At 44.7% G+C, this 17,219-nt stretch overlaps 1 protein-coding gene across 1 annotated transcript in view; it reads left to right on the top strand.

Moving 5' to 3' along the window:
* The window catches only part of LOC119098783 (uncharacterized), a 112,922-nt gene that overhangs the window by 29,683 nt on the left and 66,020 nt on the right, over positions 1 to 17,219 (top strand). Inside the window, exon 3 of the mRNA XM_037221828.1 lies at positions 10,769 to 10,904. Within this exon, the coding sequence (XP_037077723.1) occupies positions 10,769 to 10,904 (136 nt within the window). The remainder of the gene's footprint in view (positions 1 to 10,768; positions 10,905 to 17,219) is intronic.

Raw genomic sequence — 17,219 nt, 5'->3', positions numbered from 1 at the left:
AGATCTCTTGACTAACCAACTCACACCCGCACTCACACCTTCTAGCGTTAGTCGAGATAGTACGCTTTCTTGTTTTCTTTAGTGTTTTGATTTATTCTGTTTCTTAGCCCTTTATTATTATTATCTGTCTTAGACTGTCTTACAACTTAGCTCTTAAACTACTTAGACTACTATTACACCATAAAACTGTTGCGTACCAAACCATACAACTGGCAAGAAGATAGCCGGAAGCCTTTCTAATCAATCAAAAAAATCAGCCACTTCTCTCAAAACTTACTTACCCCGACCTATTTCCCAATATATCCTAGTTTTAATCACATGGAAACGCGGCGCGGATGTGAAGTGGCAAACCCCAAAAACTTCGTCAATTTATCCACAAGACAGCAGCAACACACCTTAAAACCACTCAGAAAAAGCGCATAACCCAAATTATTCTAAAACACACCCACTTAACCTATAATACCCTCTGACCGCACCCTGCATCACAAACTCGGCACTGTCTATACACGCTCCAAATCTGCACACGCTCCATGGTCACGCCACGCTCCTTATACTAAGTCTATAGTGGAAAAGGATAATATATACTTATAGGAGTCACTATTCGCTATTTGGTCTCTGTTCTGTTCACTGTTCCGCTTCGTCATTGACCGTGATAGGTAAGAACGTCTTTATGTCAAACTCCAAGCACTTAGTTTGAGAGGATCCGGTGGTGTTTATATGAACGGAGCCGCACACTTCAGAGTACTTCAAGCTTGATCAGGTGTAATTCGCTCACCTTGTTCAGCATAGTTACCTTCTGATCTTCGAGTTGACTTCAAGAACTCTTACGACTGCGCTGCCACCGTGTTGTTGCGCCGTGGCTGCCACCCCGTTCCGCACCCGTAATAGTGTATATTGTTGACGTTCTGTATTTAGCGGACCTAGCAGCACAGCGAGAAAACGAGCTCATTTGGCAGGTTTTCAGGGGATTTTCTCCGCCAGTGGCTTTTTCTATATCAACCGGAATAGATATGCTTCTGCGCCAGGGCCAGCCAGAAGCGCTGCACGAGTTCGCGGGTTTCTCAAAGTCACAAAAGGGGATGGTGTACAAGCGAATCGAGGTAAAAACACCAATCCAATCCAATCAGATGAAAATCCAATCAGCCGGAATGAGATCGCGGTAACAAGAAGGCACGTAAATGCAGTGCAGAGCTCGAGCAGGAACAGCGACAGGCATTGGACGAAACATGTTGCATTCAGAAATTGAAGCACGTATAAACCGATGCGGACAGAAATTACAGAACCGGGTGCCAGTGCGCTTGACTGTATTATGATCATGAACAGATAAACATGTCAAGAACGGATCCTAATATAGTACAGGATTCTCCAGTTTATTATATATATATATATATATATATATATATATATATATATATATATATATATATATATATATATATATATATGTGGAGGCGACTCATGGCAGCAACGAAAATCCAATGAGAATTCACAGACATATTTTACCATGATCACAGTCCGGCTTCGTAAGGTCACGGTTAAGATCTGCGCTTTAGCATGTGATGGCCAAGCAGCCGACGCATTCGTGTGTTGCGCCACCGCATCGAAGAGGTCATGCCTCAGGTCAGGCACAGCGTGCCACAGTACGGCCAGCCACAGCCACAGTGCGCAACAGTACGGTCAGTCACAGCTACAGTGGGCCACAGTACGTATTTGATGACGATATGGCAAGTGATCACCGATCTTTGATAGTCTGGCAAGCGTCAAAAGCATCTCTAGCTTGCTGCAGTCACGGTAGAGCCGTATAGTCGTTATTATTGCGCGTCGCACCGATCCCGGCCCGAGCTGACACTGTGCCCTCACTACCTGAGCCGTCTGGCTGGTTAGCGAGCAGCAGCGGATGCCGAATGTTACCAGGAGGCGAGTCGGGGGGTCGCCGGCGTCAGCCATGTCTCGCTGAGCGTGAAGAAGTCACGATGGAGTTTGCTGACCTTGTGAAAGAGCCTTAGCCTTTTGGGCTTGAAGCTCTGGATACTGATGTGGCATGAGGAGGTCGAAATTCAAAGGAAGAACAGGTTTAGCCAAGCTGGAGCTTCAACATAGATACTGTGGGATGACGTTGGTGGCCTGGCTTTTTCAGATGACCAGTCTTTGGAATAACTTATCTACGAAAGCATACAGCAATTCGAAGAACGTGTAATCAGCAACATCCATAGATCCAGAATAGGTATAAACAGTTTTATACGAAACTAATTTTGAACCGTGGTACCTATCCCACCAAATTTGCCAGGTATAGCTTACCTCTAGCTTTGGGCGCGTGACATTTCTATGGTAACCATTTCAGAAATAAGAAACCTATTGAAAAATCATGGATTTTGGCAAGTTTAAATTGCCAAACGTTTAAATACAGAATGAATCATGATGTGGTTTCGTTTTAAAGCATTGTTTACTTAAATCAACGTATCATAGTCATGTCACCAGTGTTTAAGCTCGATTGGAAGCTGTTCCTGGGGCATCACAATTTATGACCAGGATCCCACAGATTGTCTCTAAAATGCTTCTAAAATAACGGAACCTAGAGCGCAGTAAGGCTCTCAGTAAAAGCGGCCACTGGTCAATCGTTGGCCACTGGTGTGAAAGTGGCCACTGGTAAAAGTAACCACTGGTCAGTCTGTTAAATGCAGGCTTGGAATGTATCGGTGAACGAATATATCGTAATATCCAGAGTTCATGACCTGCACGACACATGCATATGGATTGAAATGATTATTTTGTGACCGAAAAACAAGCACCCTGTGATGCACAATGCTTCTACAGCAGGTCCTCTTGCCACAGGTGGGCTGACTGGTATGACCATGTTGCGCACCTCATACTGTTTTACAATTGGGGCGCCGAAGCTGGTTATCTGAAAAAGTTGGCAGCTTTTAAACGAGGAAAACAAAATTATCAGGGCTTGCGTTTATGATTCGCCCAGGTCGCCTATTTATCCTGATTTATTTACCATCTGTCTTTAAACTTTGTGTGGTTCATAGATTCTTAAACAGCAGCGCCAATGATGCTAGAGTCCTTCACTACATTTAATACCATGCATTTTATTTCTACAGTCTATACTTTCCATCTTTAGGGGCTCGCTAGTTGCTTTTGGTTGGCATGTCCTGCGACCGATGACAGCGGCTGCGCTAAAGGTCACGCTACACCAGAGGACCTTCCTGGACCGTACGGAGCGTCGTGGTACTTTCGGTTGGCAGAGGTCAGGAATTACGGTACAACCATACCTTGAGTACAAATATGAAAAGGACCTACAATAAACTGAATCAGCTAATGGGACACGCAGAGTGAAGAAATGGCTCCCTTGGATATCATAAAATTGCACATTCATTGGCAAGTTATATAGTTAACACCATCACCGTCGATTACGCCACCCCATGCCATCATAAGATGCCCATTTTCCAGACCTGCAAAGCTTTAGCATGCGCTGGTTGCTGTGAAATGCTCCGTAGGCAACCGGGACTTGCCGCACTTATTGTGATCCTTGGCCAAATTGCAAATGGGTTTCGGTCGTGGTTTTCGGCCGAAAACGGCCGGCTGAGGTTTGGTCTGCCTAACGCAGTGAGGAGGTTTTCATTCGCCGGTGAAGAACGGAGATCTAGTTAGTGCAAGCGACTGCCTTGGCGGGCTGCGTTCCGCGAAGGTTTGCCGCGCTGTGGCGCGAGGCGGCGCCGGCGGCGGCGAGGGAAATGAGCCGCGCGCCGGTTGCGTGTGGTGTGTACCGAGTGCTGGTCGATGCAGATTATAACACGAGAAAATACCACGAAGGAACCATTTGCGATGATATCGATGATATTACAGCGCGCAAAGCTATTTATTCGGCCATTTTTGTACCTCGGCTGCTGCCATATATTGGCTCAATCCAGGGATGATAACCGAGTCAGCAAACGCTTCCCAGGTTGATCCGACCGGCGGGCATTTTTGCAGCACGCTTTGATCGGGCTTATTGATGCGCTGCGGGTCTTCAAAGGCGGCAGGCGCATAGCAGGGTCGGAAAGCCGGCAAACTTGTTTGCTGAAAAGCGCAGCGATTTCTCAGGCGTGCGATAGCCCGCGATCGTGCCGGCAAACACGTGACCGGCTCGACAGATCGCTCCCTAGTGTATGCCGTCCGACTCGCAAGCTATAAATGAAGACGCACGGCCAATATTTTTCCATACCGACCTACAGCCCTCAACAGAGAAGAGAACCCTGAGGAAATAACTTGGGCAATGGGATACCCAAACGTGAGATGTAGCGATGTAGTATTGCGTACTAGGGACTGGTAATAATCACGTATCAGCGCAGACTTTTCCTGCGTAGTCCAGCTATGAATCCCCAAACAAGATATCCTAAACTCAAGTATTCGGACTTGTGCCGTCTTCCTTTCTTGTGTGGAGCATCCACCTCGACATGCGACCCGAGCCTGGTCTACAAAACGGCGGAACCGACGTCGGTTCCTGGAGGCAGCCACGCCAGCGTTACAAGATCCTGGGATTTGTCCCAAGTCTTGGGATATGGACCCCAACATTGGTACCATGGAATTTGGGGGCTAACTCCCGTGATTAGGGCCAGACTTGTTACTCAATGTATTTTCGCACCATTTTAGTGAAAACTTAAAGAGACAAATTTCGTGCAAATCATGATCCGAATGTAGCCTATCAATTTAGAACCTCGGGTATCAACGCGTTGCACCTGGCACAGAATTGGCGAAAAGACGGTAGTACTAGACTCATTCCCTGGAAAAAACAGGAGAATAGAAATGTAGTTGGGTGGATATTTCGGCAACATGCCTTTCTCGAAACAATAGCAGAAGTCTTCTTTTGTTTCGAGGCAGTCACGCCAGCGTTACAAGCGAAACAATAGCAGAACTTCTGCTAACGTTTCGAGTAAGGCATATTGCCGTAATATCATCCTAACCATGTCTCCATTTTCCTGGTTTTTCCGAGGAATAAGGCTAATGCCACTGTCTTATCTATGTGACTAATGTTCCTCGCTAATGCACTGAGCAGCTTACAGACTTGGCGAAAAGACCACACATCGAAACAATCGACCACAATAGGGAAACAAAGTAGGGAAACAATCCATGCGACAGCCTGCGCACAAATATGTAATTTTTCCAAAACCAGCCCGGCTCTCTCCAGCCATTCCTCAATTCAACACCGGAACATCATGCCTCCATCTGAAGTCAGCAAAAGAGTGAGATCGTCAAAAAGCCCGGTAAAATGAAAAAAAACACGGGTCAGGCTGGGCCAATGTGTGTGTTACTGGGCTGAAAAGTTGTTCCTTAAGTGTGTTTTGGCTTCAAGCAGAACTTGCTGTGTACGCGGACTCGCTTTGGCTGGCTACGAAGAGCACGTGGAGCGAACTGGAAAGGTAGGCTGGTATTTCACCTTTCCACAAATAATAAGGCGGCAAGGTTAATCACAGGGCAAAAACAACTAGTTCAGAAGGTCGCCGAAGAGATCTATCAGTTTTGTTTGAACACACTGGGTGTCATGCAAGCACCAGCAAGCCAAGGCAATGTTTATGACTCAACTTTACACAGTGTGTAAAATGTGGAGTTTTTTTGTGCGTGGTGGCCAATCAATGTGATAATCCGTGCGATCTCGTTCCGCGGCTGACGGCCACAACGTAACAGTATCGGTGCCAGTGACGACACGCGCTGTATAGAGCGCGTGAAAACCCCACTCATGGCAAGGCCCTTGGACGGCATCCACCTGGCTGAAACTGTCGAGTGACCTGTGTATATGTGCTGTATCTAACCTGGAGTATCAAAATGTTCGGTAATGTCCCTACGCCTTCAAGTCATGGCAACCAGAAATTATTTTGGTCCCTGCGATGTGGTGGTGCTTGTGAATTATTGCCCAACAAAGTTTTGATATGATAAACACGCGCTCGGGCGGGAGTTAATTTGCTGCCCCCCCCCCCCCCGAAGGTTTTTACCGGAATGGTTTCCAAACGGTGCTGCGTAGCCGCAGTAAATTTTGCATAACGGTAGAAAATGGAACAGCGGAGCTTTTCGTACCAAACGTTTTGATGCATCTTGTAAGGTCGCTAACCTACGCCAGGTCAAAATCAGGCCGTGGATTCAGCGAGAGCAATTTCCAGGGAACTGTTCAATCTGGTGCGGCAGCGGAGCGTTAGACGAATCCAGACATCTGTGCGATAGTTTCTTACGCAACACAACAATTGAATTCACAATTTTCCTTTACATAGGGTCAGGTATGAAGTTCAGCCCACGATCAAAACCAACCTGCTTTTTTACTGGAGACCCCACAGTATGGGGTAAAGTATGGTTTCCATATTGAATGTATCAATAGCAGGAGCCGCATCGTGCATCTTCCATGGACTTCTAGGTCAGAATAGGGAAATACCTTGAAATACCCCTGTTCAACATTTAGTTTTAAGATCCTGTCGCATAGTATAACACGACGTTTATTCCAATGCAAAAATCAATGCCGTCTTGTATAATTATGGTCACCATGACCTTCTTAAGATCAAACAAGCTCAGTGTCCTAAGGTTCACGGCGGTTATTTGGGAATGTCCGCGGCCCTTTGGACACCAATCTGGAGTATGACCCTACATGGCCTTATTTGATCAGAAGATCATGACCTAGAAACCTCATATTTGAACACAACTTAGCCATACAGGTCGAGGTACCCTGCGAATTTGATGTTTTTAACTCTCAGTTTTTGAGATCACCCGGGGGCTCAACTTGATCCCCACCCAACCGAAAGGGTAATCAACCGGCCACCCGGGCCCGTATCAATAAAATGATGAGCCTTCTTTGCCATGCATACCTACATTGCCAACAGGCAACACGCTGTGCATCTTAACCCTCGCCCCCATATGCCGTTTTTCATAACGCAGATTGATTTGAGGGCGATGCGACGCTCCCCCTATCGTTTTCAAACTCATAAAAGTGGGGCTGGGCGGAGAACACTAGTGAATTGATCTCAACTTGTTCTCGGCACTATTTTTTTCGTTCCTGGATCAATGATTGATCCCCTTGCGCTGGGTCAAATGTCACCTTTACTTGGGAATCGTATTTTCACTTTTACAACATCATAATTATGTATAAAATATGCAACATGATGATAAGTTCTTTATCTAGAAAATATGATCCTGAATACGTCACTTTTGCTTGCGTTATCGTGCCAAGCACAACATTTATCGAGAACCTAGCGCTGACCGTTTTTTTGTTTGTTTTGAAATTGTACTCATGAACGCCAGATATGAACCGTCTGCCGTCTGCCGTCTGCCGTCTGCCGTCTGCCGTCTGCGTCGTTGCCGTCGGCCGCTCCCATTACCCTGTCTCAACGTTCTCTCTCTCGCGTCTCATCCATCTTCTTCTCGCTCTCTCTCTCTCTTTTCTTCCCTCTACCTCTCTCTTCTCTCCTCTCTCTATCCTCTACTCTCTCTCTCTCTCTCTCTCTCCTCTCTCTCTTCTCTTTCTCCCTCTCTCTCTCGCCTCTTCGCTCTCTCTCTCTCTTTCTCTCTCTCCCTCTCTCTCTCTCCTCTTCTCATCTCTCTCTCTCTCCTCTTCTTCTCTCTCTCTCTCTCTCCTCTCTCTCTCTCTCTCTCTCCTCTCTCTCTCCTCTCTCTCCTCTCTCTCTCTCTCTCTCTCTCTCTCTCTTCTCTCTCCTCTCTCTTCTCTCCTCTCTCTCTCTCTCTCCTCTCTCTCTTCTCTTCTCTCTCTCTCTCTATCCTCTCTCTCTCTCCTCTCTCTCTCCTCTCTCTCTCTCTCTCTCTCTCTCTCTCTTCTCTCTCTCTCTCTCTCTCTCTCTCTCTCTCTCTCTCTCTCTCTCTCTCTCTCTCTCTTCTCTCTCTCTCTCTATACTCTCTCTCTCTCTCTCTCTCTCTCTCTCTCTCTCTCTCTCTCTCTCTCTCTCTCTCTCTCTCTCTCTCTCTCTCTCTCTCTCTCTCTCTCTCTCTCTCTCTCTCTCTCTCTCTCTCTCTCTCTCTCTCTCTCTCTCTCTCTCTCTCTCGGAATAACCTTTGAATGACTGTTATTATGGTGTCGTGGGGACCTGGGTGACCTTGAAATAGTCCCCCCCCCCCGAAATCATCTGCACATGTTCGCGGGCGTGCAGCTTAGAAATCAAAAGAGTTTTAATGCGTCTTAGGAAAGGTAGAGCTATGATCCGAACCGAATGATCTTCAAGATGGCTATTTCAGTTCAAACCTCGTAGGAGTGTGGAACATTCCCTCTAATGCAACAATTTTGACCCGCCGTGCCCGTTCGGCGACGGGCGCGGAGCGGGCGCAGCGAAGGTTTATCACGGCGAGGGATTATCACACACTGGTTCGTGGAACCTTCTTGTACTTTATCGATGGAAATGACGAAATAAATAAAATTAAAGATACCTAAATGAACCACATTTGCCCATTACCATTCATAACCATAAATATAGAAGCGGATTGGTCCGGACCCTTCCCTTAAATTTTCTTGCTCTGGTAACTTCAGACCACATTCGACTAAGAAATCTGGGAAAAGCGGATTCGGAGGTCAATTGGACCTGGATTAACCGGATTGGGCTGGGCCAGATCTTGCATATTTGATTCGTTAGGTGCAGTAGTGGACAGTGAAAAACTAAGCGGTATATTCCACATTTTAGAATATTGAAGCAAGCATCGAATGTTATAATACATGCTTAACATAAGTATTAGTGCATTTTAAGGGGGAAAAGACTTCTGGGCAACAAAATGCCCTATCAAGTAAAGTTATCTACAGTATGTCCTTTTTATAGCGTGATTGTACCTTGCAAATCAGTGACTGAGAGCCAACAGACATTCGTCATGTCTGGAAATCGTGCTCCCGAACTTAAAATATGAACTACTTGACAATTATGTTTTAATTGACCTCATTATAGCATGTGCACATCTGCGGGGTCATGTAGCTCAGAAACGGAGGGGTTTCAGATCTTAAAGGGAGCATTTCACATTTGCATCGGGTTTTGAAGTGGCATGGCCATTTTGAAGATTATTCGGTGCAGTTCACAGCCCTGCCCTTCTTAAGACCTGAAACCGTTCGTGTAATGTGGAGCATTCTTGGCTATACGCTCGAAAATATGTGCATGCTATTTTGTGGAGACTATTGCAAGGCCAATGAGGCACGCATGGCACCATAGCAGCGGCGTCCAAATATGGCTGCCCCACAGGCCATACCTGGTTCAAGGCCGGGAACAGCATCATTTTCGAGCGGCTCAGCTCTAGCGTCCGTTGTTCACTTTCCAAACATCATGGATTTGAATTGGCTATACGTCATCGTTGAGCAATCTGTGGAAGCTTTAATCACGAACACGCCATAACTGAGTATGTAAGTACAAGTGAACTTCTTAAACTCAAGGCTAAACATCCAAGAACGCGATGAGGTAGAGCTGAAACCCGAGCACATTACGATAATTGGCTCAGAAAACACTCTTATCCTGTGCTGCCACCATTTGGCGGGTCTGAAGCGCTACAAGTGAGTGCAAGGTTGGCAAACGTGCACAGATAGTTTGGCAGCACTTAAACGTCACACAAATGTTTCATGACGCAATCAAACAGTGGGGTCTTGAGAAGGATATTTATTAAATAGAGAAACTGCGATGTCTAGCGCTGCCTATCCCAGTTTAAAGTATACTGATAGCCATAAGTGGGCTTGTTTCTTCACACCTGGTTGCTTGAGTATCTCCTAATGTGGAGCATTCCCCTTCACCACATGTATGAGGTTAAAGTTTGAGGTGAATCAAATCGGATCATTTCGATTGAGCTTAAAATTTGTGAACACATAAACCATGACCTAAGCATTTGAGAACCTCTAAAGCTGAGGTGTACGTAGAAAAATTTCCAAGCGGACCAACGTTCGGAGCTAGGTAGGCATGTAATGGCCTGGTATGCTTGTGGTTTCTTATGTACCTTCCCTGCTACTTACGGTTTCGGGGTGTTTGAATGAATCCCGGGAAACAAACTTTTAGGAGAGTTGAGAGCGTGACACAAATAATGTCCATCCGGTACCCACTTAGTGACCTTGCAGTTTGGTGCACAAATCTAGAAAGATTTTGTATGCTCCTGCTCATCTTGGGCTTCCAAGTGTTTTGGTTATGATCTATGAGTGTACAATTTTGTAGGTGAATCGAAGGGGTCCTCTCTGATGGACTTTTAGCCTTTACCCATAATATCAAAAACTTTTGGATGCCCGTCATGTCGTTAAGGTTTCAATTGCCTGAGTCATGTTGCATGAGTTTGCACATTTAGAGCTCAAAGAAAAGGGTCAGCTCGGATTTATCTTGAACTTTTACCTATGATATCTCTAAAGTTTGGTACGTGGAATATAGCTTTTCTGATCTTGACATGCATACGCCAAATACTATAAGTCCATCAACTTTCACCCGCGTCGTAAGATCCACAACATCGAGATACAACTCGATATAAATACGCCGCCAGTTTGGTAAACGTGGGGGACGCCGTCGCCGCCTGAGAGGATAGGCGCCTTCTTCCCTTGGGCAGAGAGCAAATGTTGGTTGCTGTTGCCACGTGGATCTACTATTCCCCACACCGTTATCGTCTTTCCTGCGTGTTTATTCATTATTGTGTCATATGTTATTACATATATTATAGTTAATATATCATATTATTTATATGCTTTGTTCATATATTACAACACGTGAAGGAAACATTAGGACAGTAATATCATCGAGTGACGCTCCAAAATGACTGCGCCCCCTTCCATGTTGTATAGCCTGGTTTGTGTCGACAGATGGGGCTGTCGGATGCCAACGCGGTGCAGCTGCGTCGCCTGACTCCCGAAGCCACGGACAGCTACATGTGCGAGGTGATCTCCGAGACACCAGAGTTCTGGACGGACCATCGGCGGCGCAATCTCACCGTCGTCGGTAGGTCCGTGGATGCAGCGGCAGCTCTGTCCCACGAAACGTTACGTTTTGCTTGTTTGTGTTTGTGTTTGTGTGACAGAGCATGAAACATTGCACTGGATGGCCTTCATTGACGGGGTTAAACCTGCAGGTAACCATACCAACGGGTAAGTCGACCGATTGGTATATATTTTTTAAAGAAATTCGGTTACAGGTGTACGCAAGAACACAAGAACACACCGTTATGGACACGCGAGTCAGCATTACAAACCGTGTATGCTATAATGTAAGCTTTGGCGCCGTCAGGCCGCATGGAATGCTTCACAAAACCAACATGGCATATGAGCGAGAAACATCAACTTCGTAAAAACCGTGCCGTTTACCCACATATAAATGCAAACACTGAGTGAATATCAGGCCATTTAGGAACCAGCACCCATACGGCACGTCCACTCAACGTACGCAATACACATGCTGGCCCCCACCGAAATGCGCTGGCAGCACAGCCGCACCGCAGCGAGCTTTTTTTACCCTCACTTGCGTTTCCTACCATCTCCCCAGAGGTGACAGCACGGGCTGAAGTATTCACTGAGCTAAATATCATGTGCTCGTGTTTTGGCCTTTTCTCGTGACGTTTCTGCAATCGCACATTACGCGGAGTGCAAGATGTTGACCTGGATTTACATTCTCGGCTATAGGGTTTTTTTCCAAGGGATTCGATTACAAGTCTTAGTTCTGTAATGGCTAGGAATTGTGTAATTTCTTGTATTATGTAGCACAAAATGTGATTCGTGTTGTACCTTGCGTCAATGTACCATAGGGGATGAGAGCTAATTGACAATATATGTGGAAATATATCTTTTATATCTCGAAATCGTGCCTACAAACATCAGATATGAACGACTCGGCAACCATTATTTTTTTACCTTGAACACCGGTTTTGCCAACCATATGGGCAGCGGATGTGAAGTAAAACGCTACTGCGTATTGAAGGGAGTGTTTCACATCTATATGGGGTTTTGAACTGAAATAGCCATCTTGAAATCATTCCGTGAAGTTCTCGGCTCTGACCTTCTTAAGACCGCCTCTTCAGTTTCTGAGGTACATGATAGCGAAGGTGTGCAAAATATTTCGTGGAGACTATTTCAAGATCAACCAGGCATCCACGACGTTATGATAACGTCATTCGAACGCATCCAACGTCCGTCGAACATCCAACGTGCATTTCCGGACATTTTAAAGGGAGTGTTCCACATCTGTATGGGGTTTTGGGTCAGTGTCTTAGAATTGCCGACTTTGGGTGTAAACTAGTACCCTAACACCCTAAAACTTACGTTGCTTCTCGAAAAGAGAGATTGTTTTGTGGAGCATGCCCATTATCGTCCTTGACATAGGTCCACTTTTTCTGAAGTCAACAAGCATACACAAATGAACTGAATAAAAATGCAAGTTTAAACCAGCCAAAAATAACATTTATCATGTTTTATTACAAGTGCTGCTGTCAACAGATAGGTGAGCTGAGATGATGTTCAACATATGGGCTACTCTAATTAAGGAGTAAGGTTAAGTCGGTTAAATGCATGGCAAGTGGCAATAAGAATTGTGCAAGAATCAGTAACTCACAACTGCTGCTGTGATGCAAACAGGCTAGACAGGGTGAGATGAAGTAAGGCTCTTTAGGTTAGGCATCGTTACGCTACTTTAATGGAAATAAGCATTGGTATTTTGTAAGAAACAGTGACAAAATGTTTGTTTTCCCTGACCCCAACTTAACAGAATCCATAGGTATGGCCATTGCGTTCAACATGGTGATGGGCTGATGTGTTGTAGTCGAAGGTCGTTTTTTTGTTTGAGCGTTTTATGCTTGCTGAATTTTGTTCTTGTTTTTTGTTATTGAATTTCCTTTGCTTTGTTTTGTGTTAAAAGTGTCGTGGAAGGGAAGTGCAAAGTGCAGCATCAAATTGCTGGTGTTAATAAGTTTGTATGCTCATTGTCCTGTCATGAACTTACGATGCTTAAGGTATTCTGTTTTACTTTAATGACCTAAGATGTTAAAAAAACAGGACAGTTTTGTCAGGCTTCTGATATCACGTCCATGCCAATTTGAAATACATGTCTTTGTTGCTGAAGCATCAGTCACAAGATCACAAGTTCCATCTTTTGCGAGTTGATTTTTTCACTCCTGCACGGTCTTTTTGCGGCGGAATTTTTCATCTCCACCCTAGTTCAAAAGCGATTCTAGCTCCCTGTTTTGGACTGAAATAGCCAACTTAAAGATGAATCGGTGGAGTTCTTGCTCTTCTAAAGACCTAAACCCGTCTAGATGCTGGGCCACAGTTCGTTAAGACGTGCAGGCTGTTTCGGAGAGGTTGTTAATACGCGCTAGGGTGGGGGATCAAATTGACTCCCCAAGGTTTTTCTGGAACGGTTTCCGAACGGCGCGGCGTAGCCGCGCCAAATTTTGCATAGCTGTAGACAATTGAAAAGCGGACCGTTTGTTAAAGAATTTATATCTACCTCGTCAAGTCGCTGACCTGTGACCTCTGTTTTGACCTATAGCAGGTCAAAGTCAGGCCACGGTATCAGCGAAGTCAATTTCTAGGGAATCGTTCAATGTGATGCAACAACGGAGTGTTATATGAAAGCATCCATCTCTAAAACTCTTTCTTAGACAACATAACAATTAAATGAGCAAATTGCGTTGACCTAAGGTCAGGTATGAAGGCTGACCAAGGTCAAAAATAATCTGTTTTATTATTCTAGGGCTTGCTGTATGGGATAGATTCTGGTGCTTATTTCGAACTTATTGACAGCAGGAACCGCATTCTACATCTTACATGGACTTCTTGGGGGGTGAGAGAAGGTCACTGGCCTAGAATGACCCAGGTCAACCTTTTGGTTTTAGGAGCATACTGCGTAGCGTAAACTTTGTCGCCTATTAAAATACAAAACTCAGAGCGGTCTTGTATGGTTTTGGTCACCATGACCTTCAGAAGGTCAAATAAGGTCACTGACCTTAAATGAGCATCTGATATTTTGCTTGGAAACAGTTATGTAGGTTCTGGCGGCACTCTGAAGACCAACCTGGAATTTGACCTTGTTTGACCTTATTTTACCCGAAGATCACACTTTGATGTAAGTGAATTCGCGTATAGGTTAACATACCCCGTGAATTTGGTGTATCTAGCTCTCATAGCTCTTGAGATCTCAGGGGGGTAAAATTGACCCGCCCCCCCCCCCCCCAACCCACCCGAGCGAACAGTATCCAGCCGGCCATCCGGGCGCGTGTTAAGGTCATTCAGGCACGTACGGCGCCATAACGCCATTTAAATGCCGTCATTCAATTAGCTATGCGGCGATCAAGGCCAAGAAAACGATAATTGTCTAGAAGTCTATGTCTGACGTTCGTGAACACGATTTCCAGGTACAATGACCATCCATTGGCTCTCAATTAATGTTGTGCAAGGTACGATGACGTAATCAAATAACAGCGTATTGAGGAGCATGTTTACTGAGCCTAGAAATAATTTTGACCAGCGAAGCCTTTTTGGTTTGAAATTATACCGAGATTTATAACTGAGGTCATCTCACCATATCTCAAGTTTGCCTTCATATCTTCTTATGTGGAACATTCCCATAAGAATATGACATATATAAATATATGAAGGTGATACACCTATTGAGAGGGCTCAGTGCATCTGCCTAAAGCAGTATAGTTTGAATTTCGTCCAAACGTGTATTATTGTATACTTTATATGGTATACTCGTGTACCCATGATTCATATATCGTACACTCTTGATTCATATATTTTTGGGAGGTGTGAGGCCTACGCCGGCGATACCAATCAGCCGTCATTACATCAAACAAAATCCCAACCTAGGCTTCCTCTCCACAAAAAATCCTCAATCCTAGTTCATGATAGTTACCAAAAGATCCCCACTTTCAGATTGTTTGCCATCTTCAAGGGAATGTTCCACAATTGAAGATATGGAAACAGGCTTCAGACGTCGTGAAACAAGCTCATTATATCTGTTGTTATGCTTGTTACTGGAAAAGACCGCATGGCACCGCATGGCAAACGGAACAGCAAGATTTGGATGGCGTTATAATGGCGTCTTGAATGCCAGGGTGACCTTAAAAGTCATTCTGAAAGAGGCTGCACACCTTCGCATGTGTGTAGCTCAGAAATTGAAGGAACATAAGCCTTTAAAATGCATAGGTATGAATCTTACCGAATAGCATAGATGCCTGGGTGACCTTGAAATAGTCTGCCCGAGGTAGGCTACCCATGTTTGCGGGCGTGCAGATCAGAAACTAGGGGGTATATGTGTTTAAATGGGTATGGCTATAAACTTACTGAATGACTTTCAAGATCGCTCTTTCAGTTCAAACTCCCTTTAAGCTGGCATTTGCTGTTACTGTTTTGTGTCTGTATCATAAAGGTTCGGTAATTCTTCATTTATCCAAAGACTGCCAAGTTTTCTCAGTTTTTCTTCTGTCCTCAAACTTTAATCTTGCAGTTTACCTTAGACGCTCGTTTGTAATACACTATAGAGTAAACTGTGTTGGTATGGTGATTACAGCAGTCCAAAAAGTAATGAGAAGTTTTCTCCTTGGTTATATGGTTCATTTAATGTTAAAGGAGCGTCGCTTAGCATTCTCAACAGCTGCTTTGGCTCTGAAGCTTGATATAGTCACAGCCAAGTCTGTCAACACATTCTCTTCCCATGATAATGCATAGATCTCTCACAAGTTGTGCCAGCATGTGGCAATTTGTGTAGCCCTCGCCCTGATAGGGGGTCGATGTCACCTTCCTCCTCCATTTTTGTTTTGTTTGAGGATACCTGCGGTGTGTAGTGCAATCCCGGCCAAGTTTCTAGTAGGCTATGGGATATTCATTATGCACGTTTTTGACGCAAAAATGTGTTCCTGGCCCTTCTGATTTCCGAGCCGCAGTGTTTTTTTTTTTTTAAGATCTCTGCAAGGTGGTTAACGACAGGTACGGACGATGGGCGGCAACCGACGATGTCGCAAAAGGCGCACGGCAGGCCAACATTATTACATAAAGGGAGCCATATATCGTCAAAAATGATGTTCAAAAAACATCCCGAAGCAAGCTCGCGCAAGTATGCTGTGAAGCGGAACAAATGCAATGTTCGGGAAAACTTGACCTTTGACTTGGCATAAAGGAATTTGGGGGATTTTTGTCGAAAGGTCGTTTGGGATCAGCCCCCTGCCATCCCTGTGTATCGCCATAGGTTCATTCTTGCTAAGTGCCAAATGCGTGGCGCGGAAGAGACAAAATAATTTTACCAACCTTGACTTTCTGCGTGTCGATTGTGATTTCTTAGTTCATCTTACTGATGTTTTGTGGGGTTTTGAGACTGTGCTTGTTGGACTTAATTATGTGTTTGAAGCTTTTGTGTGGTATGCACGAAAGCTAAAGAAGTGTATTGTGCACGATGCTGTTTGTGTGTGCGGTACCCATATGTAAACCTGTTGATGATGTTAAAGGCACGGGTTTTCTCCATGGTTTTAGTGTAAGGCGGCATTGGGCGGCCAGTTGCGGGGAGTTGAGTGCTTCGCTTGCTGTCTTGTACTATGCTTGATAGTGTGTGTTGTGTTTTTATATCTGCATTTGCGAAGACATGTATGAACCTGGTGGTACAAAATATACCGTATTATTGTTATTATGTTGTAAAGCTGATGCATCTCTTCAATTAATCCTGACACTGTTCAGATAACTAGCCTCTTTTTTATTTCTTGTTTGAAATCATTTTAAGGCATGCAATATTAGCATAACATAAATGACAGCTAGCAAACGTTATAACGCTGTGAATATTTATGTATAGGATTGGGTTCCAATCCCGTGTGATTATCTATTATAGTTGTTGGGGGCTGAATCCCATGCCACGTCAATTTTGTATCATCACATCATCTTCCTTAGGTATGTGTGCACGTAAGCACATTATGTGATGGGGAAATAATTTTCATGAAAGTGATCAGATATGGAATTTTTGCAGCTGTTCCATTGCATGGTTTGAAGTCCAGGCTTAGTAACTTGCTGTATGAGTTCAATGATATCAAAGGTATCGTAAAGACTAGACCTTTCCTTGACAGCTGATGATGACTATAGCGCTCTACTTTTTTGCTTAGATATGCCAGGGTCCTGCAATGAAATTTTCAGAGACAGGTACCTAAGAGGGAGGCACGGAAAGAGTCTGCAGTCGTTACAGTGAGAAGAACTGTCAGAAGACTGTGTTGCTGCGAATAGATACTGGACAAGCATCTGTGCCCCCAAGCCACCAATAGTGAGACCTGTGTATGATGTATAG

This window comes from Pollicipes pollicipes, unplaced genomic scaffold (assembly GCF_011947565.3).
Source record: "Pollicipes pollicipes isolate AB1234 unplaced genomic scaffold, Ppol_2.1 Scaffold_2555;HRSCAF=2994_pilon_pilon_pilon, whole genome shotgun sequence".
Classification (NCBI taxonomy): Eukaryota; Metazoa; Arthropoda; class Thecostraca; order Pollicipedomorpha; family Pollicipedidae; genus Pollicipes; species Pollicipes pollicipes.
This window is presented reverse-complemented; position numbering and strand designations above follow the sequence as displayed.